General features: G+C 38.7%; 2 protein-coding genes across 2 annotated transcripts in view; one reads left to right on the forward strand and one right to left on the reverse strand.

The window, feature by feature from the left end:
* The first annotated feature begins 2376 nt into the window (after positions 1 to 2376).
* On the forward strand, positions 2377 to 9425 carry tpi1a (triosephosphate isomerase 1a). The gene is made up of 7 exons (XM_085149572.1): positions 2377 to 2618; positions 4481 to 4604; positions 5342 to 5441; positions 5571 to 5688; positions 6790 to 6875; positions 8497 to 8584; positions 8737 to 9425. The coding sequence occupies exons 1-7, from the start codon at positions 2507 to 2509 to the stop codon at positions 8853 to 8855; spliced, it is 747 nt and encodes a 248-aa protein (XP_085005698.1). The 5' UTR covers positions 2377 to 2506; the 3' UTR covers positions 8856 to 9425.
* Positions 9426 to 12455: 3030 nt separating this feature from the next.
* LOC146492656 (gamma-enolase) overlaps positions 12456 to 19764 on the reverse strand; it is a 31292-nt gene continuing 23983 nt past the window's right edge. Inside the window, exons 10-13 of the mRNA XM_085149567.1 lie at positions 18545 to 18746; positions 16379 to 16487; positions 15574 to 15632; positions 12456 to 13428 (exon numbers count right to left, since the gene is read on the reverse strand). Of these exons, the coding sequence (XP_085005693.1) occupies positions 13359 to 13428; positions 15574 to 15632; positions 16379 to 16487; positions 18545 to 18746 (440 nt within the window). The 3' untranslated portion in view covers positions 12456 to 13358. The remainder of the gene's footprint in view (positions 13429 to 15573; positions 15633 to 16378; positions 16488 to 18544; positions 18747 to 19764) is intronic.

Consider the following 19764-nt stretch of genomic DNA (forward strand, 5'->3'; position numbering starts at 1 on the left):
CAAGAAAAACACAAGTAGATTCATAACATAAAACATCAAATTAACTACAAGCTTGTAAAAGAGTCTGTGGAGTCTCTACAGCACAAAGACAATTTCTCAACTTTGACAGTGAAGCCAACGGCGACCTTTGACCTGATGACCTGTAAGCTCAATGAGGTTCCTCGCGGTGACAGATATACTGAGGGAGTTTGACCATGTAGGACTGATGGGTTTGTAGCATAAACCTATTCGCTGGAACGTTAAGGACAATTTAATTACACAGAAAAGCAAGACACGAGTAGGCAAAGTTCTTCATGTTTCTCGTGCACGGGAGAGAACTGGACAAACGCCGTCCCTTCGCTTGACCCCAGTCGCTCTCATCTGCTCCCTCGTAACACTGCTCTTTATTGAGGTTACATGAATATGCATAGGTGCATTAACATACGACGTATATATACACACAAAGAGTACCTTGCCTGTGCGTTGTGTAAGTATGTGTGTGTGTGTGTGTGTGTGTGTGTGTGTAAACCTGCTGGTCTGGAAGTCCAGTAGTTCATCTAAACAAAAGGCACTTAGCCTAAAACTGACATAGCTACGTTTACCATAAAACAATAAGAGAAGGTACGACCTCTCCCACGCTCCCAGGATGTGGCTGTGAATGCCAGAACACTCTGGAATGCACACAAAGCCTTTGCAGATTATTAAGGATCATCCTATCACTACCAGAGATGGGCAGTAACGCGTTACTTGTAACTTGTTGCAATCTACAATTAGATTACCGTTACTTTACTGTAGGAACGCTGCGTTGCTGCGTTACTGCGTTACCAAAACCGTGATTTTTTTGCGAGAATGTCTCATGACAGTGACGTAAGCGAGTGCGACGTTCGTGACAACAGCTGTGTGCAGATCAACAATGGATCATATATCGAGTGCAGAGAGAGTATGAGCGTGCATCTATTTGAAAGACTGAGTGTAAACACAAAATATATTTTATTTTATTTGCTGGAATGTGCAGAAAATAGGTTTAAATGTTAAACAAATTTCTTCCAGTCAGAGAATGTTGCAGATAATTTAATATTTGTTTGATGCATAAAGTTAAAAGATTAAAACGAATAAAACAAGTTTTAAAAAGAGACTTTTCCATTTGATTACATTTTGTATGATGATTATGCAGAAAAAGTAGAATTGGGCTGAAAGATCTATCACTTTATCACCTATTCAGGTTGTAAATCGTGTTTTTAAAAGGTAACTAAGTAACTAAGTAATTAATTACTTTTGAAAATAAGTAATCAGTAAAGTAACGGGATTACTTTTTTGGGGAAGTAATCAGTAATTAGTTACTGATTACTTTTTTCAAGTAACTTGACCAACACTGATCACTACACAATCAATTATACACCTCTAAGCATATATGGTTAAATATTTCTAAGCATAAATGACAATCAACGATATAAACCTAACAAGGACCCTAAAAGGAAAAACTAAAACTTTAAAGTAAATTCTAAAATGTACAGTCAACCAATGAAGACAATGACCTGATGGATGGATGACATGATGAAGGCCACAGGTCAAAGCCTTGGTCAAATAATAAAGCTGTTCTTTATACTCTAAGTGTTGCTGGAGCTTCAGACCCGTGTTCTTCTCTATGAACTTTGGGCGTCATTGAAGTTGTTCCAGAAAACCTCCATTCTCTTTCAAAAAATCAATGAAGAGAAGCTAAATAAATATATATATATCATTCAAAAAGTTTAAAAAGCTAGTCAATAGTCAAAAGTTTTGTACATAAAGGTACAATTTAGCAAAATGTATCATTTAGACAGAATATAATGCTACAGTAATGACTTGCTTGTGATTTTATGGTATTTTTGGCATGATTTTCACAATAAAAGCATCCGATTTTTACATATTATGATTGTAAATTTGGGAAATACATTTTCAAGGTATTATAATTACAGTGAACTGAATCAATTAAATATTACTGACCAAAGTAAAATATTGATAACTTTAAAGGAGGTCTGATTATTCTTAGTTCCATCCATTTAAATCCTGTTTTTGTTTTACATGATCATCATGCCCAAAGTGACTCACAATAACAATATTACTGAAAATATAAATAACAATAAAATTGTTATACTGTCAACACTCATGTTTGACTTTGTTCATTGTGTCTTTTGTCTCTTTTTATTGGAAAAAATAAAACTGAAAGTAGAGACAACCAGAGAAGAGAAACAACGAACAAAAAAATGCCACGAGAAGCTTAATTCAAAATCTTAACATTTCTGAGCGGTTTCCATGAGAATACCCTGTGAATGTACTTTTGCATCCATGGTGGGAAAGACAACTTCTGTACAGCAGGTGGAGGTAACGTCCCGTGAAGCTCTGCGACTGCCTTCATAATCCCACGCAGAAGAAGAGGGACGTTTGCCGGTGTTTGGAGCTGAGGCATCACCTGACCTGCACACCGGCCGGACTCCAGATCGACCTCCAGCTCCTCTCCTCACCGGCTACCAGCTAACATTCGCCGGCCATGGCGCTCCGCAAGTTCTTCGTGGGTGGAAACTGGAAGATGAACGGGAACAAAGAGAGTCTTGGAGAGCTCATCAGCACCCTGAACACCGCCAGCCTGCACGACGAGACCGGTAACAGCCCCAGATTATTGCCGGGACCGCTGACCCGACTGTGTGGCGGTTAGAGGGGATCAATAAAAGCGATTGGTGATTGGTGACGTGGGAGGGGCTGACAGAGGAGGGGGGGGGGGATGCTGCTGATGCTTCACAGGTAACACAGTGACATTGAAAGTCACGTGATCAGGAGGCGTCACGTGAAGGCCTCTCATTCTCTCGCTTCACTTTGAGGAATTAATTTCCTGCCTCTTCATACTTTTCCCATCAAATGGAACATAAATCATAGTTTTTATTGCTGTGCTCGACAGCTGAGGTTAGTCTGAGTCTGTGAACAGTCCCTGTGTCTTCACACACTTCACAGCTTGGGTTCCCTCCACCAGTCAGACGTGTTTGAGGCTCATTTGGGTTTTAGAGGCCAAACTGACCAAATACTGAACACCAAATCTTTGAATCAAGGATTTTTTTGTACTAATATGCTGCACTCTGACATAAAACTGTGTGATCCAGCAGTTTATTTATTTTTTACACACTGATGTTTTTTTTTTTGTTGTTGTTGCAAAAACAAAGTCTTTAGCCTGTCTTTACACACTCATTCATGCTCATGTAGGCTCAATCACTGAAATACAAGCCTGCTGCATCACTGAACAAAAACATGTGCTTATGATAAGCTTGTACATAGGAGTTAGGGGTGGGGAAAAAATCAATACTGTGTAGTATGGTGATACTTTGTTTGCTAATAATGTATCGATACAGGGACAGCAGAAATCGATATTTTGTTACAAAAAGGTTTTTGTGCTCTGACTTCAGAGCATGTTGATCCTTTTTCTGAGCAAGAATCCTGACATTCCTTCACTGTCCAAATGTGACAGTTTACTTATTTTAATTTAAGACACGTTTTATTTTAATGAAGTTTAAAACTTTTTTATTTAATGTAAAATTATATTTTGTTTTAATTGACTTTCAAATTCTTCAGTTGCTGAAGGGGCTGCATAGTTTTCATAAACTGCATAGTTCAGAATAGCTATAATTGTACCAGATGGTTGATTCAGTTAAGTTGGACTAGACTGTAATACAAACCGTTCAGTTTGTCAACAATCAAACTGAAATGAGAGAAAGACTGAGTGTGAGACTTTGATATTAGAGAAAATGATGATTGATAAAGTTTACCTTTATGTACAGAATCTGAATATCGCAAAATATTTTTAAAAATTGCAATAATATCGTATCGTGGGATGTATGGTGATTCCCACCTCTAATAGGAGTGTGCAACTACTCAAATTTTATTCAAGGAGTTTTTAAAACCAGACAATTGAGATAAAGCACTTTTTAACAATGAATTCTTTGCTTTTGCTTTCACGCAGTCCAGAACAGAACAGATACAAATGCATGAAACGATGATTAAAACACACAGTTTCTCAAAATCTGTGTTAAATAATTATTGACCAAAGTAACTGATTCTCTTTGCTATATTTAAGCAGCTCTGCATTCATTTATTTTCTCTTACAGAGTATTCACGACTGTTTCTTAATGTCTTTAAAATGAGGCAGGCTGCTGGAGGCGGTTGGTGATGAAAGCAACTGTAACCTTCAGTTAGATGAAATAATTTCAGTCTCCAGCCACAATCACAGTTTAGCTCTGTGTCCATTTAACTGCCTCTCAGGGTCTCCGGATTGTTTCAAATCCGGCAGGTGTTTGTAAATGCACAATTCAGGTTTTCCCTTCATTTATTCAGGTATAACAGTTGAAAAAGATCCGAGCAAAGAAGGATTTACATCAACAATAATGCTCTTAGAGCTTTTACACTGGTTTAACTAATGAATAAAAATAAAACTCGGACAATCATGACAGCAAACACCAGTCGTTCTGTCTGATTTCAGAGGTGGTTTGTGCCGCTCCCTCCATCTACCTGGACTTTGCCCGATCCAATCTGGATCCCAGGATCTCCGTCGCAGCACAGAACTGCTACAAGGTGGCCAAGGGAGCGTTTACTGGAGAGATCAGGTATCTCTGCTAACTCAGATACTTTATTTATAATGCTGCGCTCACAGGCATACCCACTCTGTGATCGGCCTTGGGGCGGATATTATTTCTGTTATGTTGTACAGGTGCAAACACAGCATCTCCCATTTGTGTCTCTCTTACACAAACACACACACACAAAACTTGTGCAAAAATAATATCAATAGAACCATTACAGTTTTTGATCAGCACCACGGACAGCGACCACAGCCAGAGGTTATTATTTAAGCTAATGCTATAATCCTTCCTCCACCTTTTTGCTTTGCTTGCTGAGCATAATTTAAACTAGTTGCTCTATGAGACACTCACTGGACAACAAATGAAATTGTTGACGTCAGCAAGTTTGTGCACATTTTGCACATATGAAAGGAAATAAAAATAATTTCTCCGCCACAAAACGTTTCAGAAATGTGTATTTTAATCAGATATTTGAAGCTAAAATGCATCAATAAAGTTGGGCTTTATCTTTGACTGCTAGTGTTAACTCTTTCACTGAACTAACACAGCTAATCCTTCAACATGTTGGTACTCTGCTCATATTGCCTTCATATTAAATCATTTTTTGCTCTTTAAGGAACTTATTTTAACATTGTACTCAACAAAAAACAAAGCATCCCTAACAAAAAAAGGAACTTCAAGAGCCAAATTGCATTAAATTTCTTCACTTCAATATACGTAGAGTTGACCTGGGCTGTCCTACATGTGTCCTCTCCCTGCAGCCCAGCCATGATCAGGGACTGCGGGGCAGACTGGGTGATCCTGGGACACTCGGAGCGCCGTCATGTGTTTGGGGAAAGTGACGAGCTGATTGGCCAGAAGGTGAGAATCACAGAACTTTCCAATTATCTGGATTTCAACGACACATTTCTTTGTAAGAGTTTGCACAGCAGACACACAGTGATGGCAGCTTGTTCGCGCAGGTAGACTCTGACTTTGTCGGCGTTTCAGGTGGCTCATGCCCTGGAGAACGATCTGGGTGTGATCGCCTGCGTTGGTGAGAAGCTGGAGGAGCGAGAGGCAGGAACCACCGAAGAAGTCGTCTATGCTCAGACGCAGGTCATTGCAGGTAAATACGAGAGAAATATTAACATTTTTTCGATGTTTTTTTTATTGTAGGCTTTCATGATCTGTTTTTTTTAGTTTTATTTTAGCTTTTCTGCTTTATATTATTTTTTGCATCTTTTTTTATGTCTTAATCTAAAAATAAGTCATTAATTTCTCGAGTTTCTTATTCTAATGTTTTATTACTTTATTATTATTATTCATGATTATTGTTGCGCTATTATGTACGTACTTTTTCGATATGTTAAATTAAAATAATTAGTTATTTACTCAAATATTTCATTTAAATAAAGTTATAATAACTAATAACGAGATTCATTACATAATATTTTGAAGGAGCAGTTTGAAATAAATCGGATGTTTTTACACCTTTTTTGTACTATTATGTTCTTTAGATCAAAAGTTTGGTTATTTAATGGTTCAAATGTTTCTCTGATTATGAATAATGACAAAAAAACTGTTACAGAAACATAAAAGTGAACTGCTGGACTCTACTCTGTTTTTATTCTGTGCATAAAGATAGAAAAACGAGTTCCTTTTGCTTCTGGATTCGTTCTGTCTGCTCTGAGCCTTTACAAAACCTGATTGATGATCTTTTCCCTGGTTCCATCTTGGCCTCCTGTATTCTGCTTCTGTACTGAAAGTAGGCCACGTACTGATTTAAAATGTAAATAGGTCAGTGGTCTCTGCCTTCAACAGACACAGCTGCCTCTGTTAAAGCAGGCTTTGCAGCTTTAAAGCCAACGAAGGTGGAGAACTGATGGCAGCTTGCAGCCGTGGTCTGCTTTTAGGATGTTGCCTGATCAGAAAGGACCTTTTGAGTTTGCTTATTCTTTGTGAAAGGCAGGGAAACCTTTTAAAGAAGAAACACACCAGACAGATTTGTTTTGGAAGAAATGATAACCAAGTTAATTATTAAGGTAGATGTCAGGCATAATCCTGTTTTATGGCATCGTGATGTATGTGTCTTGTCCACCATTATACTTCCATATTCTTTATACAGACTTTGCAGGTCTTTAACATGATATTGCTGCAGCCCAAATGCACGTTGTGCTCAATGACTGGCTGCAGGTGGCAGCTGATAAAACACCTTGTTTGGTTGCAGAGAATGTAAAAGACTGGGGGAATGTCGTGCTGGCATATGAACCTGTCTGGGCCATCGGCACAGGAAAGACAGCCACACCTGAGCAGGTAATACTGCAGCCACATAACTGCAAGGCCCATAAGTGAGCACATAAATGATCATAACTTCTCACATTACATCCAGTCCAGTGGGATGTTTTGCCCTATTTCCAATTTTTATCTTTGTCATGTTTTAATATCTAGTTTTACATAACTGCACACACGGGCAAATCAGCTGCACACGTAACATAATTGTTATATGATTTAAGTATGGGCTCAAATTGTGGTCATAAATATTTTGTACTTGTAAATCAGGATTTGTATGTGTAAAAAGAATTTGTGTGTGCGTAAAAAAGATTTGTGTGTGGACTTAGCCAAAAAATAAGTGAGAAACTCTGCATTCAAGTTACAAGTACGAATTTTGACCCTATTTTTCTTCCTTTCATCTGATTGGTCAATGTCATGTCAATCACAAATTTAACTATCCAATCAGAGAACAGATGGGTTTCGCTGTCGGAGGGGCGCTTTTTTGAACTGCAGGTCCTTGAAGGGTAATACAGTTTGAAGCTGGAGGATCTCTATATAAATATCTGATAGCAGTTAGGTCACCTAACTTACCGTAGTTGTTGAAAGGATAAAGTTGTGGTATATCAGTGGTTAGAAATACCATTATTACTTTAGGATTAGTTTAACACAAAGTCAGGGCTGACCCAGGACCATGGCTGTGAGTCACAGTGCGCAGCATAAAGGTCCTTTCACATCTGACGCAGCATGTGCTGCTAATGCTAACTGCTAACTAAAAGCCAAAGATCCAGAATTTGTTGCGCTGGCTGCTGAGCTCTGTGGGTTTTTGCGGTAGCTCTACCTGTACTAGATGCACCTGCTTCTCGTCGTTTCTATCCCTGACTTTATGTCCTCTACAAGAGTTTCTGTTTTTGTTGCTGGTTCTTTAAATGTTCAATAAAAACATGTATCGCTAATTCATAATGAAGAAAGCTTTGTAACTATCCCCACTAGTGAAGACTGTGTCATTTCCACAACACTGCCCCCCCTCCCCTCCCCCCCCAGCGCTGTTGAAAAGGCTCTGGAGGTCCCTGTATTAAGCACGTAAACCTGTGACACAGAAATCACCAAACATAACCACTACAGACTGTTTTCCTTCCTGGTGATGAAGGAAAATGCTGGGCTGGCATGTAAAAGGGCATTTATTCCCCTCAAGGACCTGAAGCTCCATAAAGCACCCCTCCTGATTGACATGACATTGACCAATCACATGAAAAGAAGAAAAATAGGGTCAAAATTCGTACTTGTAACTTGAAACTTGACTGCAGAGTTTCACACTTATTTTTTGGCTAAGTCCACACACAAATTCTTTTTACACATACAAATCCTGATTTACAAGTACAAAATATTTATGACCACAATTTGAGCCCATATTTAAGTCTGTGCTCCGTGGAAATGAATCCTGGGAGTTGATTTTGAAGATGTGATGATTCTGTTCATGAACACAAACTCATTTTTTCTAGTCTTTTTAGTTTTGCAGTCACATGTGAAAAAGAGAGTTTACACAGGGTATGAAGTATTTTCTGTATGACTTCATCAGTCTCTCGTGTTATTGTGCATCGCTTCAATTCATCGAGGTTTGCAGCATTCATTTATGCATAGGTCTCATTTTAATCAATGCATGCAGGCTCAGGAGGTCCACGAGAAGCTGAGGGCGTGGCTCGGAGCAAACGTCTCCGATGATGTGGCCGACTCTGTACGCATCATCTACGGAGGTCAGCGAGCTTAACTAAAGCAAACGTTACAGTAGGAAAGTGTTAGGTTCAATGATGGTGCAACAGTTTCATATACATGAAATAATGCTGTTATTAAAATGCACGACCTCTGCAGACGTCACAGGTCGGGTTAATTTTGCTACTCTCTCCAGGTTCGGTCACAGGAGCAAACTGCAGAGAGCTGGCGTCTCAGGGCGATGTGGATGGCTTTCTGGTGGGCGGGGCCTCTCTGAAGCCAGAGTTTGTCGACATCATCAACGCACGTGCATAACAAATGCACTTAACTGCTCCAGCAGGATCGATGGAAAACACCCCGCCCTTTAGATCTGCACCGTGTATCACCTTGTTTCTGCAAACTGGGCTGACTGATCCAGTTAAACCAGAGGTTTGCATTCATAAAACAAACCGCATGTTGAATATTTAAACTACTAAATACCTTTAAGAAAATATGTTTTTCACTCCATTCTTTATTTTCCTGACTTGAATAAATAAGGAAACTTTAGATAATTAGGATAGATTCATGTGGTCCATGTAAAGTTTCCTTTTAAATTCTTTATTTGCTGCTAAACTGAGGTGAACTTAGAGAATCAGGAGATCGGTCAGCCCAGGCTGCTTCATGTGTTTGACTTTATGTGTCTCGCCTAACTGCACTAACTGATACTTTAGGTCTTTAACAAATAAAGTTTCAGACAGAATTTACTTGAAATGATAAAACAAAGATGTCTGCAGGTACTGAGCTGTGAGGAGTAGTTGTGGTTTAACACTGACTGAAGAAATCAGGGAAATAAATGATGTAAGAAGTAAAAAAATAAAACAAATAAATAAATGTGGAAAAAGTGTATTTTATTTTGTGGTTCACTGCCCATTTCGAATGCATTTAACCCTTTAAGACCTTTAAGAACCAAGTCCGCCAGAGCTTATATTATATGTTTACATGCTGTGGAGCCATTTTTGGGAGCATTTCAAGTTGCTATACATCAATACAGCCATTACAGCCTAAATTTTAATAATATTTATGCATTAAGTGCATAGTAATTACATAAATTTCAAAACAGTGCAATAAACTCCAAAAAAATTTAAAATCGTTTTTGTTTTTTTAACATATATTTCTAGTTAGAGAAATTTAAGAGGCTTATCCCTCAAAACTGTAAATACAAAAAAGTTGCACAAAATAGTTTCCCACCACAGGAAATTTATTTTGAGTGTCTTCATAGTTTTATTTTTGAAATGCACCAATTTTTATATACTGCAGGAAAAACGAAAATAAATATTATAATGCAAATTTGCAAAAAAGCAGCATGTGCATCAAAATAAACTATTTCCAGCAGTGCAATATGAGTCCTAAGCATCCCAGAAACGACACAGAAAGTCATAAAGTCAAACATAACTTTTAAAAACACCAGTATAGGCTCATGAGGCCCTGATGGTAAAAAACTACATTTTCCGCGAAAATGACGTCACTTCCACTTCACTTCTGCTTCCTGGTTGCAGAGCTACTGGGATTTAAAAATAGTTGCGCAAAACAGAGCGTGCAGCTCCGACCGGTTTTAAAGGGTTAAAGAAACCTAAATGTGACCTATGAGCAGTTAAAACAAGTTAAAGTATTTTTCCTTTGCATTTAAATTTTTTTAGGATAATATTTGATTAGTATAGAATCCTTGAAACTATTACTTCATAAAAGGTTTTTTTTAAAGGGTCATATTGCGTTTTTCTTCTTCTTTTTTAACTCATCATGTCCGACACAAACGTTTTCACTCTTGGCTCTATCACGAGTTCACAACAGAGCTGGCTCCGTTATCATCACAGGAAGTCGCTCTGCTTTCTGGGTCTGTGCTGACTGATGTCATATCTGATCAAATACATGTGTTGGTTGACAAGTTGATTGAGTCTGTTTAGTCACATGTCCGTTGCTGCCCAGGCTGTTTTTAATCATTTAAAACTGGTTTTCTTCATAAATCCTCCTGATTTAAAACATGTTTTAGAAAATAATAAAAAACTGTTTTAATCTGGTAAATAGCTTCAGTTCACTTAAATAATTTTTTTCCCCCGTCTGCTCAGATTGAGCTCAGCTGGTCATCCTGAACATGTCAACACACAATAAGTTGCTGCCATGTGATTTGCTCATTAGATATTTGTGTTAACAAGCAGCTGAACTGATGTACCTAATGAAATGGCCAGAGATTGTAGCTGTTAGGTGACATTGTTTCCGTCCTCTCAGTGAGCCCTCTGAATGGAGGCACCGCCCTCCAGCAGCTCCCTTCATGACTCCATGATAGCAGTCGTCATCAGAGGATAAAGCTGAGCTCTCAGGAGAAACGTGGACGGACTGGAGCAACAAAATAATGGCTGAACACCATTGGTCCTTCAGTCACATATTAATGGTACAATTTTAATTTCATGGCAAAAAAGTCTCCTGTATTGTCTAAGGTATATTGATTATAAGTTCCCCAAGCTGTTGCTATAGTTTTAAGCCAGTTTGCAATTTTAAATATTATCACATTAAATAGAAAAATACACAAATTACTAAACTAAACTAAACTGGGACCTAAAAACCAGAAGATCAGTGATGTAGTAGCTCATATTCATCACAATGCACAGCTTTTGCGAGTATATCAACAAATGTGATCTTGATCTTCACAGTTTAGTGATCAACAGTGTTGGTCAAGTTACTTGAAAAAAGTAATCAGTAACTAATTACTTATTACTTCCCCCCCAAAAGTAATCCCATTACTTTACTGATTACTTATTTTCAAAAGTAATTAATTACTTAGTTACTTAGTTACTTTTTAAAAACACGATTTACAACCTGAATAGGTGATAAAGTGATAGATCTTTCAGCCCAATTCTACTTTTTCTACATAATCCATCATACAAAATGTAATCAAATGGAAAAGTCTCTTTTTAAAACTTGTTTTATTAGTTTTAACCTTTTAACTTTATGCATCAAGTAAAAATTAATTATATGCAACATTCTCTGACTGGAAGAAATTAGTTTAATATTTAAACTTATTTTCTGCACATTCCAGCACATAAAATAAAATATTTTTTGTGTTTACACTCAGTCTTTCAAATAGATGCAAGTAAAACACAGCAGAAAATAAATAAAGTCAAAGACTAGCGGTCCTGTTGCTCTATTTTCACCTGTAAAGCAGGAGTGGGGTAGGCGGAGGTTTACCCTGGTGCAGGTGTGCAGCGGTCAGTGGAAGAATCCGCGAGTTTCTCTGTGAGTTTCCCATTACGTCGTAGCTACTCGGTGCTTGTTTGGAAGTTTAGGGGTTTTTCGCTGTAAAAAGAAGTTTTCTTCCCACGCACAACGGACACTAATGTTTTTGTCACTTTTTATGGAATCAAACTCAAAGTAAGGTCAGTACTTCCACGCTTTAAACGCTGCACGCTCATACTCTCTCTGCACTCCATATATGATCCATTGTTGATCTGCACACAGCTGTTGTCACGAACGTCGCACTCGCTTACGTCACTGTCATGAGACATTCTCGCAAAAAAATTACGGTTTTAGTAACGCAGTAACGCAGCGTTCCTACGGGAAAGTAACGGTAATCTAATTACCGTTTTGTAATAGTAATCCCTTACTTTACTCGTTACTTGAAAAAAGTAATCAGATTACGCGTTACTCCCCATCTCTGGTGATCAATGTGTGCAGGTTTGACTGCATTGCTTACATGCTTACTGTAAAATAAGCGGTGAATTGTTTAAATTGCAGACTGATGGAAAACAGATGCCTCACGCTGGCAGAGCTCGTTGGCTGCTGAGCTGAACAAGTAAAAAAAAATACAAAAAACCTCCACAAGCTCATATTCTGATATTTCACTGAAAAAAAGATTCAGACACAAAACGACAAAACTCCTTCAGCTGTGTTTGAAATTGTAAATTACCATCTTTTTTATTTCACATATTTTCACATTATTTTCAATGACAAGCGTTCTCTTTAAGTGTTTTCTTCTTTTTTGATCACAGCTATTCTAAAGACATTCAGGAGGAACCAAAGGAACAAAGGGACTCGGGGTTCATATATTCTATCTTCTTTTCCTCTGAGAAAGAGGCAGGATCTCAAGCATGGACGAAGGACAAATAATCAGAATCACGTCTGGGCGAGAAGAAAAGGGAGCAACTGGAACCGAGAGACGGACACGACAAGAAGAACAAGGAGACGAAAATAGAGAGAAAGAAGAGGACAGAAGTGGGAGGAGTGCAGGTGCTCGAGTGTCCAGGTAAGAGTGTGACATGGCAGAGTGTGTAAGTGTTCAGGTGTTTACAGTGTGTAGTTATTAGCCTCACTCCATCCCTGAAACTGCTGCTTTCCTTCCAAATGCATCGTTCTCTTTCAGTTGCGAGCATTAGTCTTCGTGGTTTTCTGATATCTTTACTCGTTACTCTCTCTGTGTTTACAACGTTAATCTTTATTTCTGCAGGTCTGTCCTCTGGCTGTACACAAACGATTCCTTTAAAACTACAGTAACAGTGCATGTCTGGCTTATAAATATTCAGATTTTATGTTATTCCCCTGCATGTGCGTTACACGTGTTGCATCTGCTCACTCTGTGTGTGTGTGTGTGTGTGTGTGTGTGTGTGTGTGTGTGTGTGTGCATACAGTTTCATCTCCCTACCTTTAAGTTCAGTGCATAATTTATTTATTTAGTTATTTTTAGCTATTTTCTTTTGCTTATCTGTAATCTGTCTTTATACATGGCTCGTTCCTTGTGTGTGTGTTTGTGTGTGTGTGTGTGTGTCATTGCAAGTCATTCAGCAGTCAGTTTCACAGAGCGCTGGGGTTCCTGAAGTTATGGCCTGCAAAGCGAGCCTGGTCGCCCAACTCTTCCTCAATCCTACAGGCAGAAACAAAAACAACATTTTTTAATTGTTTTTGAAGGAAATCATTTCTGTTCTTCTTCATAAGGTCAGCCTGTAACCAGGAAGAGTTTATATTCTTTGCACTGGTGACATGTGATCATATCTATTGAAAATAATATCTGCATGTCCAGCACAGCCTTCTTACTTATAATCTGCTTTGCATAAAAACTTCAACAAGCTGCCACGTCACTGCACCACAGCTGCAGGCAAAACAATCCATTTATATCCCTATATAAAAGCAAAATAATCAACATTAGAAGATCATTGGTCATATAAAAAAATAAAACAGGATGTTTTACCATTGTTAAAAAGCTCATGTGTTGCTTTACAGCATCTACCTGCTGCACAACAGATTCTCACGTGTGTGTGTTCACGCTCGACTGCGCCGGTTAGCACTTATTGCTCGTTAAGTCTCTGCACCCTTAACAGGTCCTCAGCAGTCCAATGGGATTACACCGCTGAGCCGATCCAATCTCCCTCCCTCCTGTCTCCTCCTCCCACCTCCCCCTGCCACTGACTGGCTTGGACACATGGGGTGACACCAGCGCTCCTGTCGCCTGTCATGTCAATTAGCTCTCTGATGGTAAGCACTAGGACAGAGCAGGCACCTGAGGAGCTGCGCTGTAATGCTGCCGCCTGATCTGGAGCTAAAAAAAGGGGCTACTAAACATTCAACAGGCCAGAGGACCAATTAGGAATTTATAAGTAAATACTGAAGAAAAGGACTGTTTTTAGAGTTATTTTAATTCTAGATTCAGAAAGTTTTCACATTAAATACACACACACACATACATACATATACATATATATATATTAGGGGTGCAACAATACTCATATTGATATTGAACCGTTCGATACAGTGCTTTCGGTTCGGTACGCATATGTATCGAACAATACAAAATTTTTAATTTATTTGATCAACTTTTCTTCTGACGGTGCTGTCTGTGTTGAGCGCTCAGTGAATCTGCGCTCGACAGTGCAGCCTAGGCGGAGTAGTCGAACGCAGATTCACTGAGCGCAGCGCAAGCTAGCAAGACAGAAGCTAAGCTAGTTGCAACATGGCAAATTGAACCTCCCCCACCCTCATTCAGATCTGGCCTTTGGAACTATTTTGGTCTTCATGTGACGTATGACCCTGAAGGTAAGCGCATCATGGACAAAAGTAAAACAGTATGTTGGATGTGCCACGCAATGCTCAATTACATGGGTGGGAACTAGTGCGTTAGCGCAGTTAGCTCGTTAACGTGTTGACGCTGTCCAGCCCCACGCACCGGGCGATCCGCTATAGCTCGTTAACGGAGATTTGCCGTGTTGTGGCGTTAACATCATTTCAATGAGATTTACGCTGACAGCACTAGTGGGAACACAACGAATATGACTGCACATTTACTCTGACGTCATCCTAGTGCAAAGACAAGTGGAAGCAGACAAAAACAACAAGCACGCATGCTACAAACTTTACCCGAGTCATTTAGACAGCCGTTAGCACATGATTCTCCTTATGGGGACCTGATATGTTTAATATGCTGCTGAGAATATAGCCCAGAAGAAGCGTATAGTATAGCTTTTATTTTGGAAAGAGCCATTTCTCTGTAATAAACTCTCTTTTCCAAAGATGAGTGATTTCTCCATCAGATAGATTTATTTTTTTATTACTTTGTTGTTTCAGCAACATTACATTTAAAAAATGTACTTTTGAGTTAAAAAAATTTTTTTTATTTTTAATAAATGACAAATTAAAAAGGCATGAAATTTTTTTTGTATCGACAAAATATCAAACTGTGACACCAAAGTATCGAACCGAACCGTGAATTTTGTGTATCGTTGCACCCCTAATATATATATGTATATATATATATATATATGTATATATGTATATATGTGTGTGTGTGTGTGTGTGTGTGTATGTATAAAAACTCTTTAACAGAAAATGTCTTGTTTTCATAAAGTGTCAAAAATGAGTTAGCCATGAATGAAGCCCAACTCAAACCAGCCAATCTGTGGACCAAAGCAGGTTATCAAGTCAGCTGTAAAAAATAAATCTTCACAGAGCAGCAGCTGAACTGTCTTTATTTCATCAGTTCATGTGAGAGAGACCTCTCTGTCTGCAGCACACTGACCTCATGAGCTGGTTGTACTTGGCCAGCCGCTCAGATCTGCAGGGGGCGCCCGTTTTAATCTGCAACAGTAAGATAAACATTATCCTGCAGGTGACCAACAGAATATTAAAACATAACACCAAGAACTCTCTGGACTTCTGGCTTCACGGGGAAACACCTGAATGATAGTTCAGAAGGAAGCTGTAGCCCAAAAATGTAAATTTAGTGAGGTGAACGAGAAGTTTAGCAAGAGGATAGCATCATTCAGCCACCCTAACCAGCTTCTTTGTACAAATATGGAAGTTTGTATTGTGGTGTACCTGCGCTTCAGCTGTGTAATTATCAGCATGCATTAGCACAATGCTAATATTTTATGGGCTAAAGGTCATACTAAAGAATTAAGGTCATAAGAGAAAATTATTTAAATTGGTTATTGTTACTGTATTTGCTGTTTCTGTGTTTAGAAGCTGAGAATTAATAATTATTTTAGACATTTAGTTCCATTCACTTATAGTCAGTTAGTCTAAACAATGATACAAAACAATATAAGGCTGAAGCTAAATTTCTCATGAAGAAATGCACTAATTTCTTTATTTTATCTTCTTCAGTTTACTTCACAATTTATTTTATATATTTAAAACAAACTTACAAAACTTAATATTCACTGTAAGTTTAGTTTACTGACATTTTAAAGGCAACAAGAAAAAAAAATAGTTGTGGATTCTTACATCCTTACAAGGACAAAAACCTGAAACCTACATCAGCCATAACATTGACTTTGGTTTGGAGGGGAGACTTAAACGTTGGTGTCAGCTTCCAAACGTACCTGTCCAGTGCAGAGTCCCACCACCAGGTCAGCAATGAAGGTATCCTCTGTTTCTCCTGAGCGATGGCTGACCATCACACCCCAACCATTAGCCTGAGCCAGCTTACACCTGAAGGACAAAGTTTATTTCAAAGCACTCTGTTAGTCATTTTAATAAGGATAATAATTGATAATAAAACTGTTCCCACAGACAAACTTCCCTTTGCTAAGAAAGATCTCTACCTGATAGCAAAGTTACATCTCCAAAGCCGTCATTACTTAAATTTTCTCTAACTCTTTCAACCAAAACTAGACAGCTACAAAAGACAGTCAGACAGCGGTTTCCCGGTGTTGAAATGTTCACTGGGTAACGTTTGACACCCTGGGACAAGAACATACAAAGCCGAGAGACAACATAATTTTAGCTATGCCTACAAGAAAGGCTAAACTCTGCTTTCTTTCAACCCCAAAATCCAACAATGACATAAATCCCTAAAAGCGACCACTAAGAGTCACTTTTTATTTAGGTGGACAACTGAAGAGGGTTGGATGCTAACCACTAGGGGTGGGGGAAAAAATCGATACTGTGTATCATGGTGATATTTTGTTTGCTAATAATGTATCGATACAGGGACAGCAGAAATCGATACTTTGTTACAAAAAAGGTTTTTGTGCTCTGACTTCAGAGCATGTTGATCCTTTTTCTGAGCAAGAATCCTGACATTCCTTCACTGTCCAAATGTGACAGTTTACTTATTTTAATTTAAGACATGTTTTATTTTAATTAAGTTTAAAACTTTTAAAACAGTTTTCATAAATTGCATGGTTCAGAATAGCTAATAATTAATAATATATATATATATATATATAATATATATATATTATTAATATATATAATTAATTATATATATATATATATATTATTAATATATATAATTAATTATATATAATTAATTATATATATTATTAATATATATAATTAATTATATATAATTAATAATAAAGAATAATTGTACCAGATGGTTGCATTCAGTTAAGTTGGACTAGACTAGAAATGAGAGAAAGACTGAGTGTGAGACTTTGATATTAGATAAAATGAATATTGATAAAGTTTACCTTTATGTACAGAATCTGAATATCGCAAAATATTTTAAAAAATTGCAATAATATCGTATCGTGCGTTAAGTATTGTGATAATATTGTATCGTGGGATGTATGGTGATTCCCACCTCTACTAACAACTGTAGCACAGTACGAGGCAGCACTGAAGGTCGTGAGCACATAGTTCACCTTCCCTCTGCACACTGATGCCACACTGTGCTGCATATATTAACTGCGCCGTGCTAATTGGACAAGTTAATTAATCTGATATAATTCATTTGTGTCTGCGGCTCATCTCGCATGCTAACCTGCTAACAACATGAAGATTAAGACATAAAGTGTATTACCCCCTCGGGGTTCGCCTGAGCTATAAAAAAAGTAGCTAATGTATCAGATTAACGATGCAGGAAGCTTTTCATGTGATGGATGTACTACATCACCTTTACTGTCATCAGCTCCGTGTCTATCATTTAATCTCCCTCCTCCCCTCCTGCTCTAATCCAGCTACACTGTTGTGACTGATGGCTTCATAACCCTGAGTGACAGTTTGGTCTGTTATTGATGATGCACACATCCAAGACTGGAGCAAACACACTCTTCACAAATTTATCATCAAGTGTGCAGAAACATATACACAGCAGTGCCAACCCACGTCAGCAGTATGTCTGACCGATAGCTGAACCTTATCCTAAACATCTCCTGTCACTTCCTGTCCTTCATAAATGGAACAAGGCCAACATGGCTGACAGGTAATGACCGATGTGACTGACACTATAGCGACATCCACTGGGTATGTGTGTGTCTATATTTCCACATCTTTGACAGCTGGACAGCTGTGCCTCTCTCTGTCACCTCAGCAAAGATTGAAAGCTCTGTTCGGCCAATCCGAGGCTTCGAGGTCACGGACCTGCCTGAGGGGGTGGAGGGTTACTCTGTAGCTTCAGGACAACACTGTGTCAGTGACAAATTGAATTTATGGATCTTTAAATACCCAATAATGTAAGAATTTGTAATTTCTTTCATTTCAAAATGTGAATCGTCTCCACTCTGAGATTTCTCATTGAACTGTGGACAAAGCAGACGTACGCCTGTATGGCCTCGGTGACAGAGCCGATCTGGTTCACTTTGAGCAGCAGGCAGTTGCAGGCTCGCTCCTCGGCAGCTTTCTCTATTCTCTTGGGGTTGGTCACCGTCAGGTCATCCCCAACAACCTGGATCCCCACCTGGGCCGTCAGGCGAGACCAGGCCTCCCAGTCATCCTGGTCAAACGGGTCCTCAATGGACACCACTGGAAGTGAAAAAAGAGAGGTCTGTTACTCATCAACAGGGGGAGTGCTAGTGCTAACTAGTGATTTAATAATAATAACCAATAATGTAATTTTTCAAGGTCAAGTTTATTTATATAGCACATTTCAAACAGCCGATGCTGCACAAAGTGCTTAACAATATAAAAATGGTATTAAAAAGCAACAACGTAAAACAATGATAACAATAAAAAAACAATAATAGGATAATAAAAGAATTAAAACAATAACTAAACTAATTCAAATAAGACCAAAATGCTTGGGTCATAGTGTGTTAAAAGCCAGGGCATAGAAATGTGTCTTTAGTAATGATTTAAATTGCTCAAGTGTTTGTGCAGATCTAACATTTAAGGGGACACTATTCCAAAGTCTGGGACCTGCCACAGAGACGGATCTATCACCACGAGATTTGAGGTTAGTCCGTGGGATGGACAGCATTAGTTTTGAGCTAGACCTCGTGGTTTTTCCTGGAGCATAGGCAGAGAGGAGCTCAGACAGGTAAGGACAGGTAAGGAGGAGCTCGGGCATTAAGTGACTTAAAAACAAAAAGTAAAAGTTTAAATTGGATCCTGTAGGAGACAGGAAGCCAGTGTAAAGAAGCTAAAACTGGGGTTATATGCTCTCTCCGTTTGGTACCAGTTAGCAGGCGAGCGGCTGCATTTTGAACCATCTGAAGACGATGGATGGAGGCCTGATCTAGACCATAATGAGCCCGTTCTCACTCCCGAGGCGTAACATGCCGACGTTTTGTCACGTCCCGCGGCATTCCTGAGGAACGCAAAAGGAGACCTTCGGCGTTCTTATGGTACGCGGCGGGTTATGGGCGAAATCCAGTGCAATGACGCTCCCGCGGTAATAGACGTTCCAGCCCTGTATTCCAGCCCTAAACCTAACCTTATCCCTAGCCCTAACCATAACCTTTTTCCTGACCTTATCCAGGACTTTAATGATGTTAAATAGCGTGTTTCTAAGTGATTTGAAGAAAAAGAGCGAACATCTGTA

Source organism: Neolamprologus multifasciatus, chromosome 22, assembly GCF_963576455.1.
Source record: "Neolamprologus multifasciatus chromosome 22, fNeoMul1.2, whole genome shotgun sequence".
NCBI lineage: Eukaryota > Metazoa > Chordata > Actinopteri > Cichliformes > Cichlidae > Neolamprologus > Neolamprologus multifasciatus.

What these genes read in the sequence shown, in the direction of transcription:
- tpi1a (XM_085149572.1), top strand. Translation starts at nt 2,507, where the DNA reads ATGGCGCTCCGCAAGTTCTTCGTGGGTGGAAACTGGAAGATGAACGGG. An exon ending in TCAGACGCAGGTCATTGCAG is followed by an intron (nt 5,689 to 6,789) that starts GTAAATACGAGA and finishes GTTTGGTTGCAG; the next exon opens with AGAATGTAAAAGACTGGGGG. An exon ending in TGTACGCATCATCTACGGAG is followed by an intron (nt 8,585 to 8,736) that starts GTCAGCGAGCTT and finishes TACTCTCTCCAG; the next exon opens with GTTCGGTCACAGGAGCAAAC.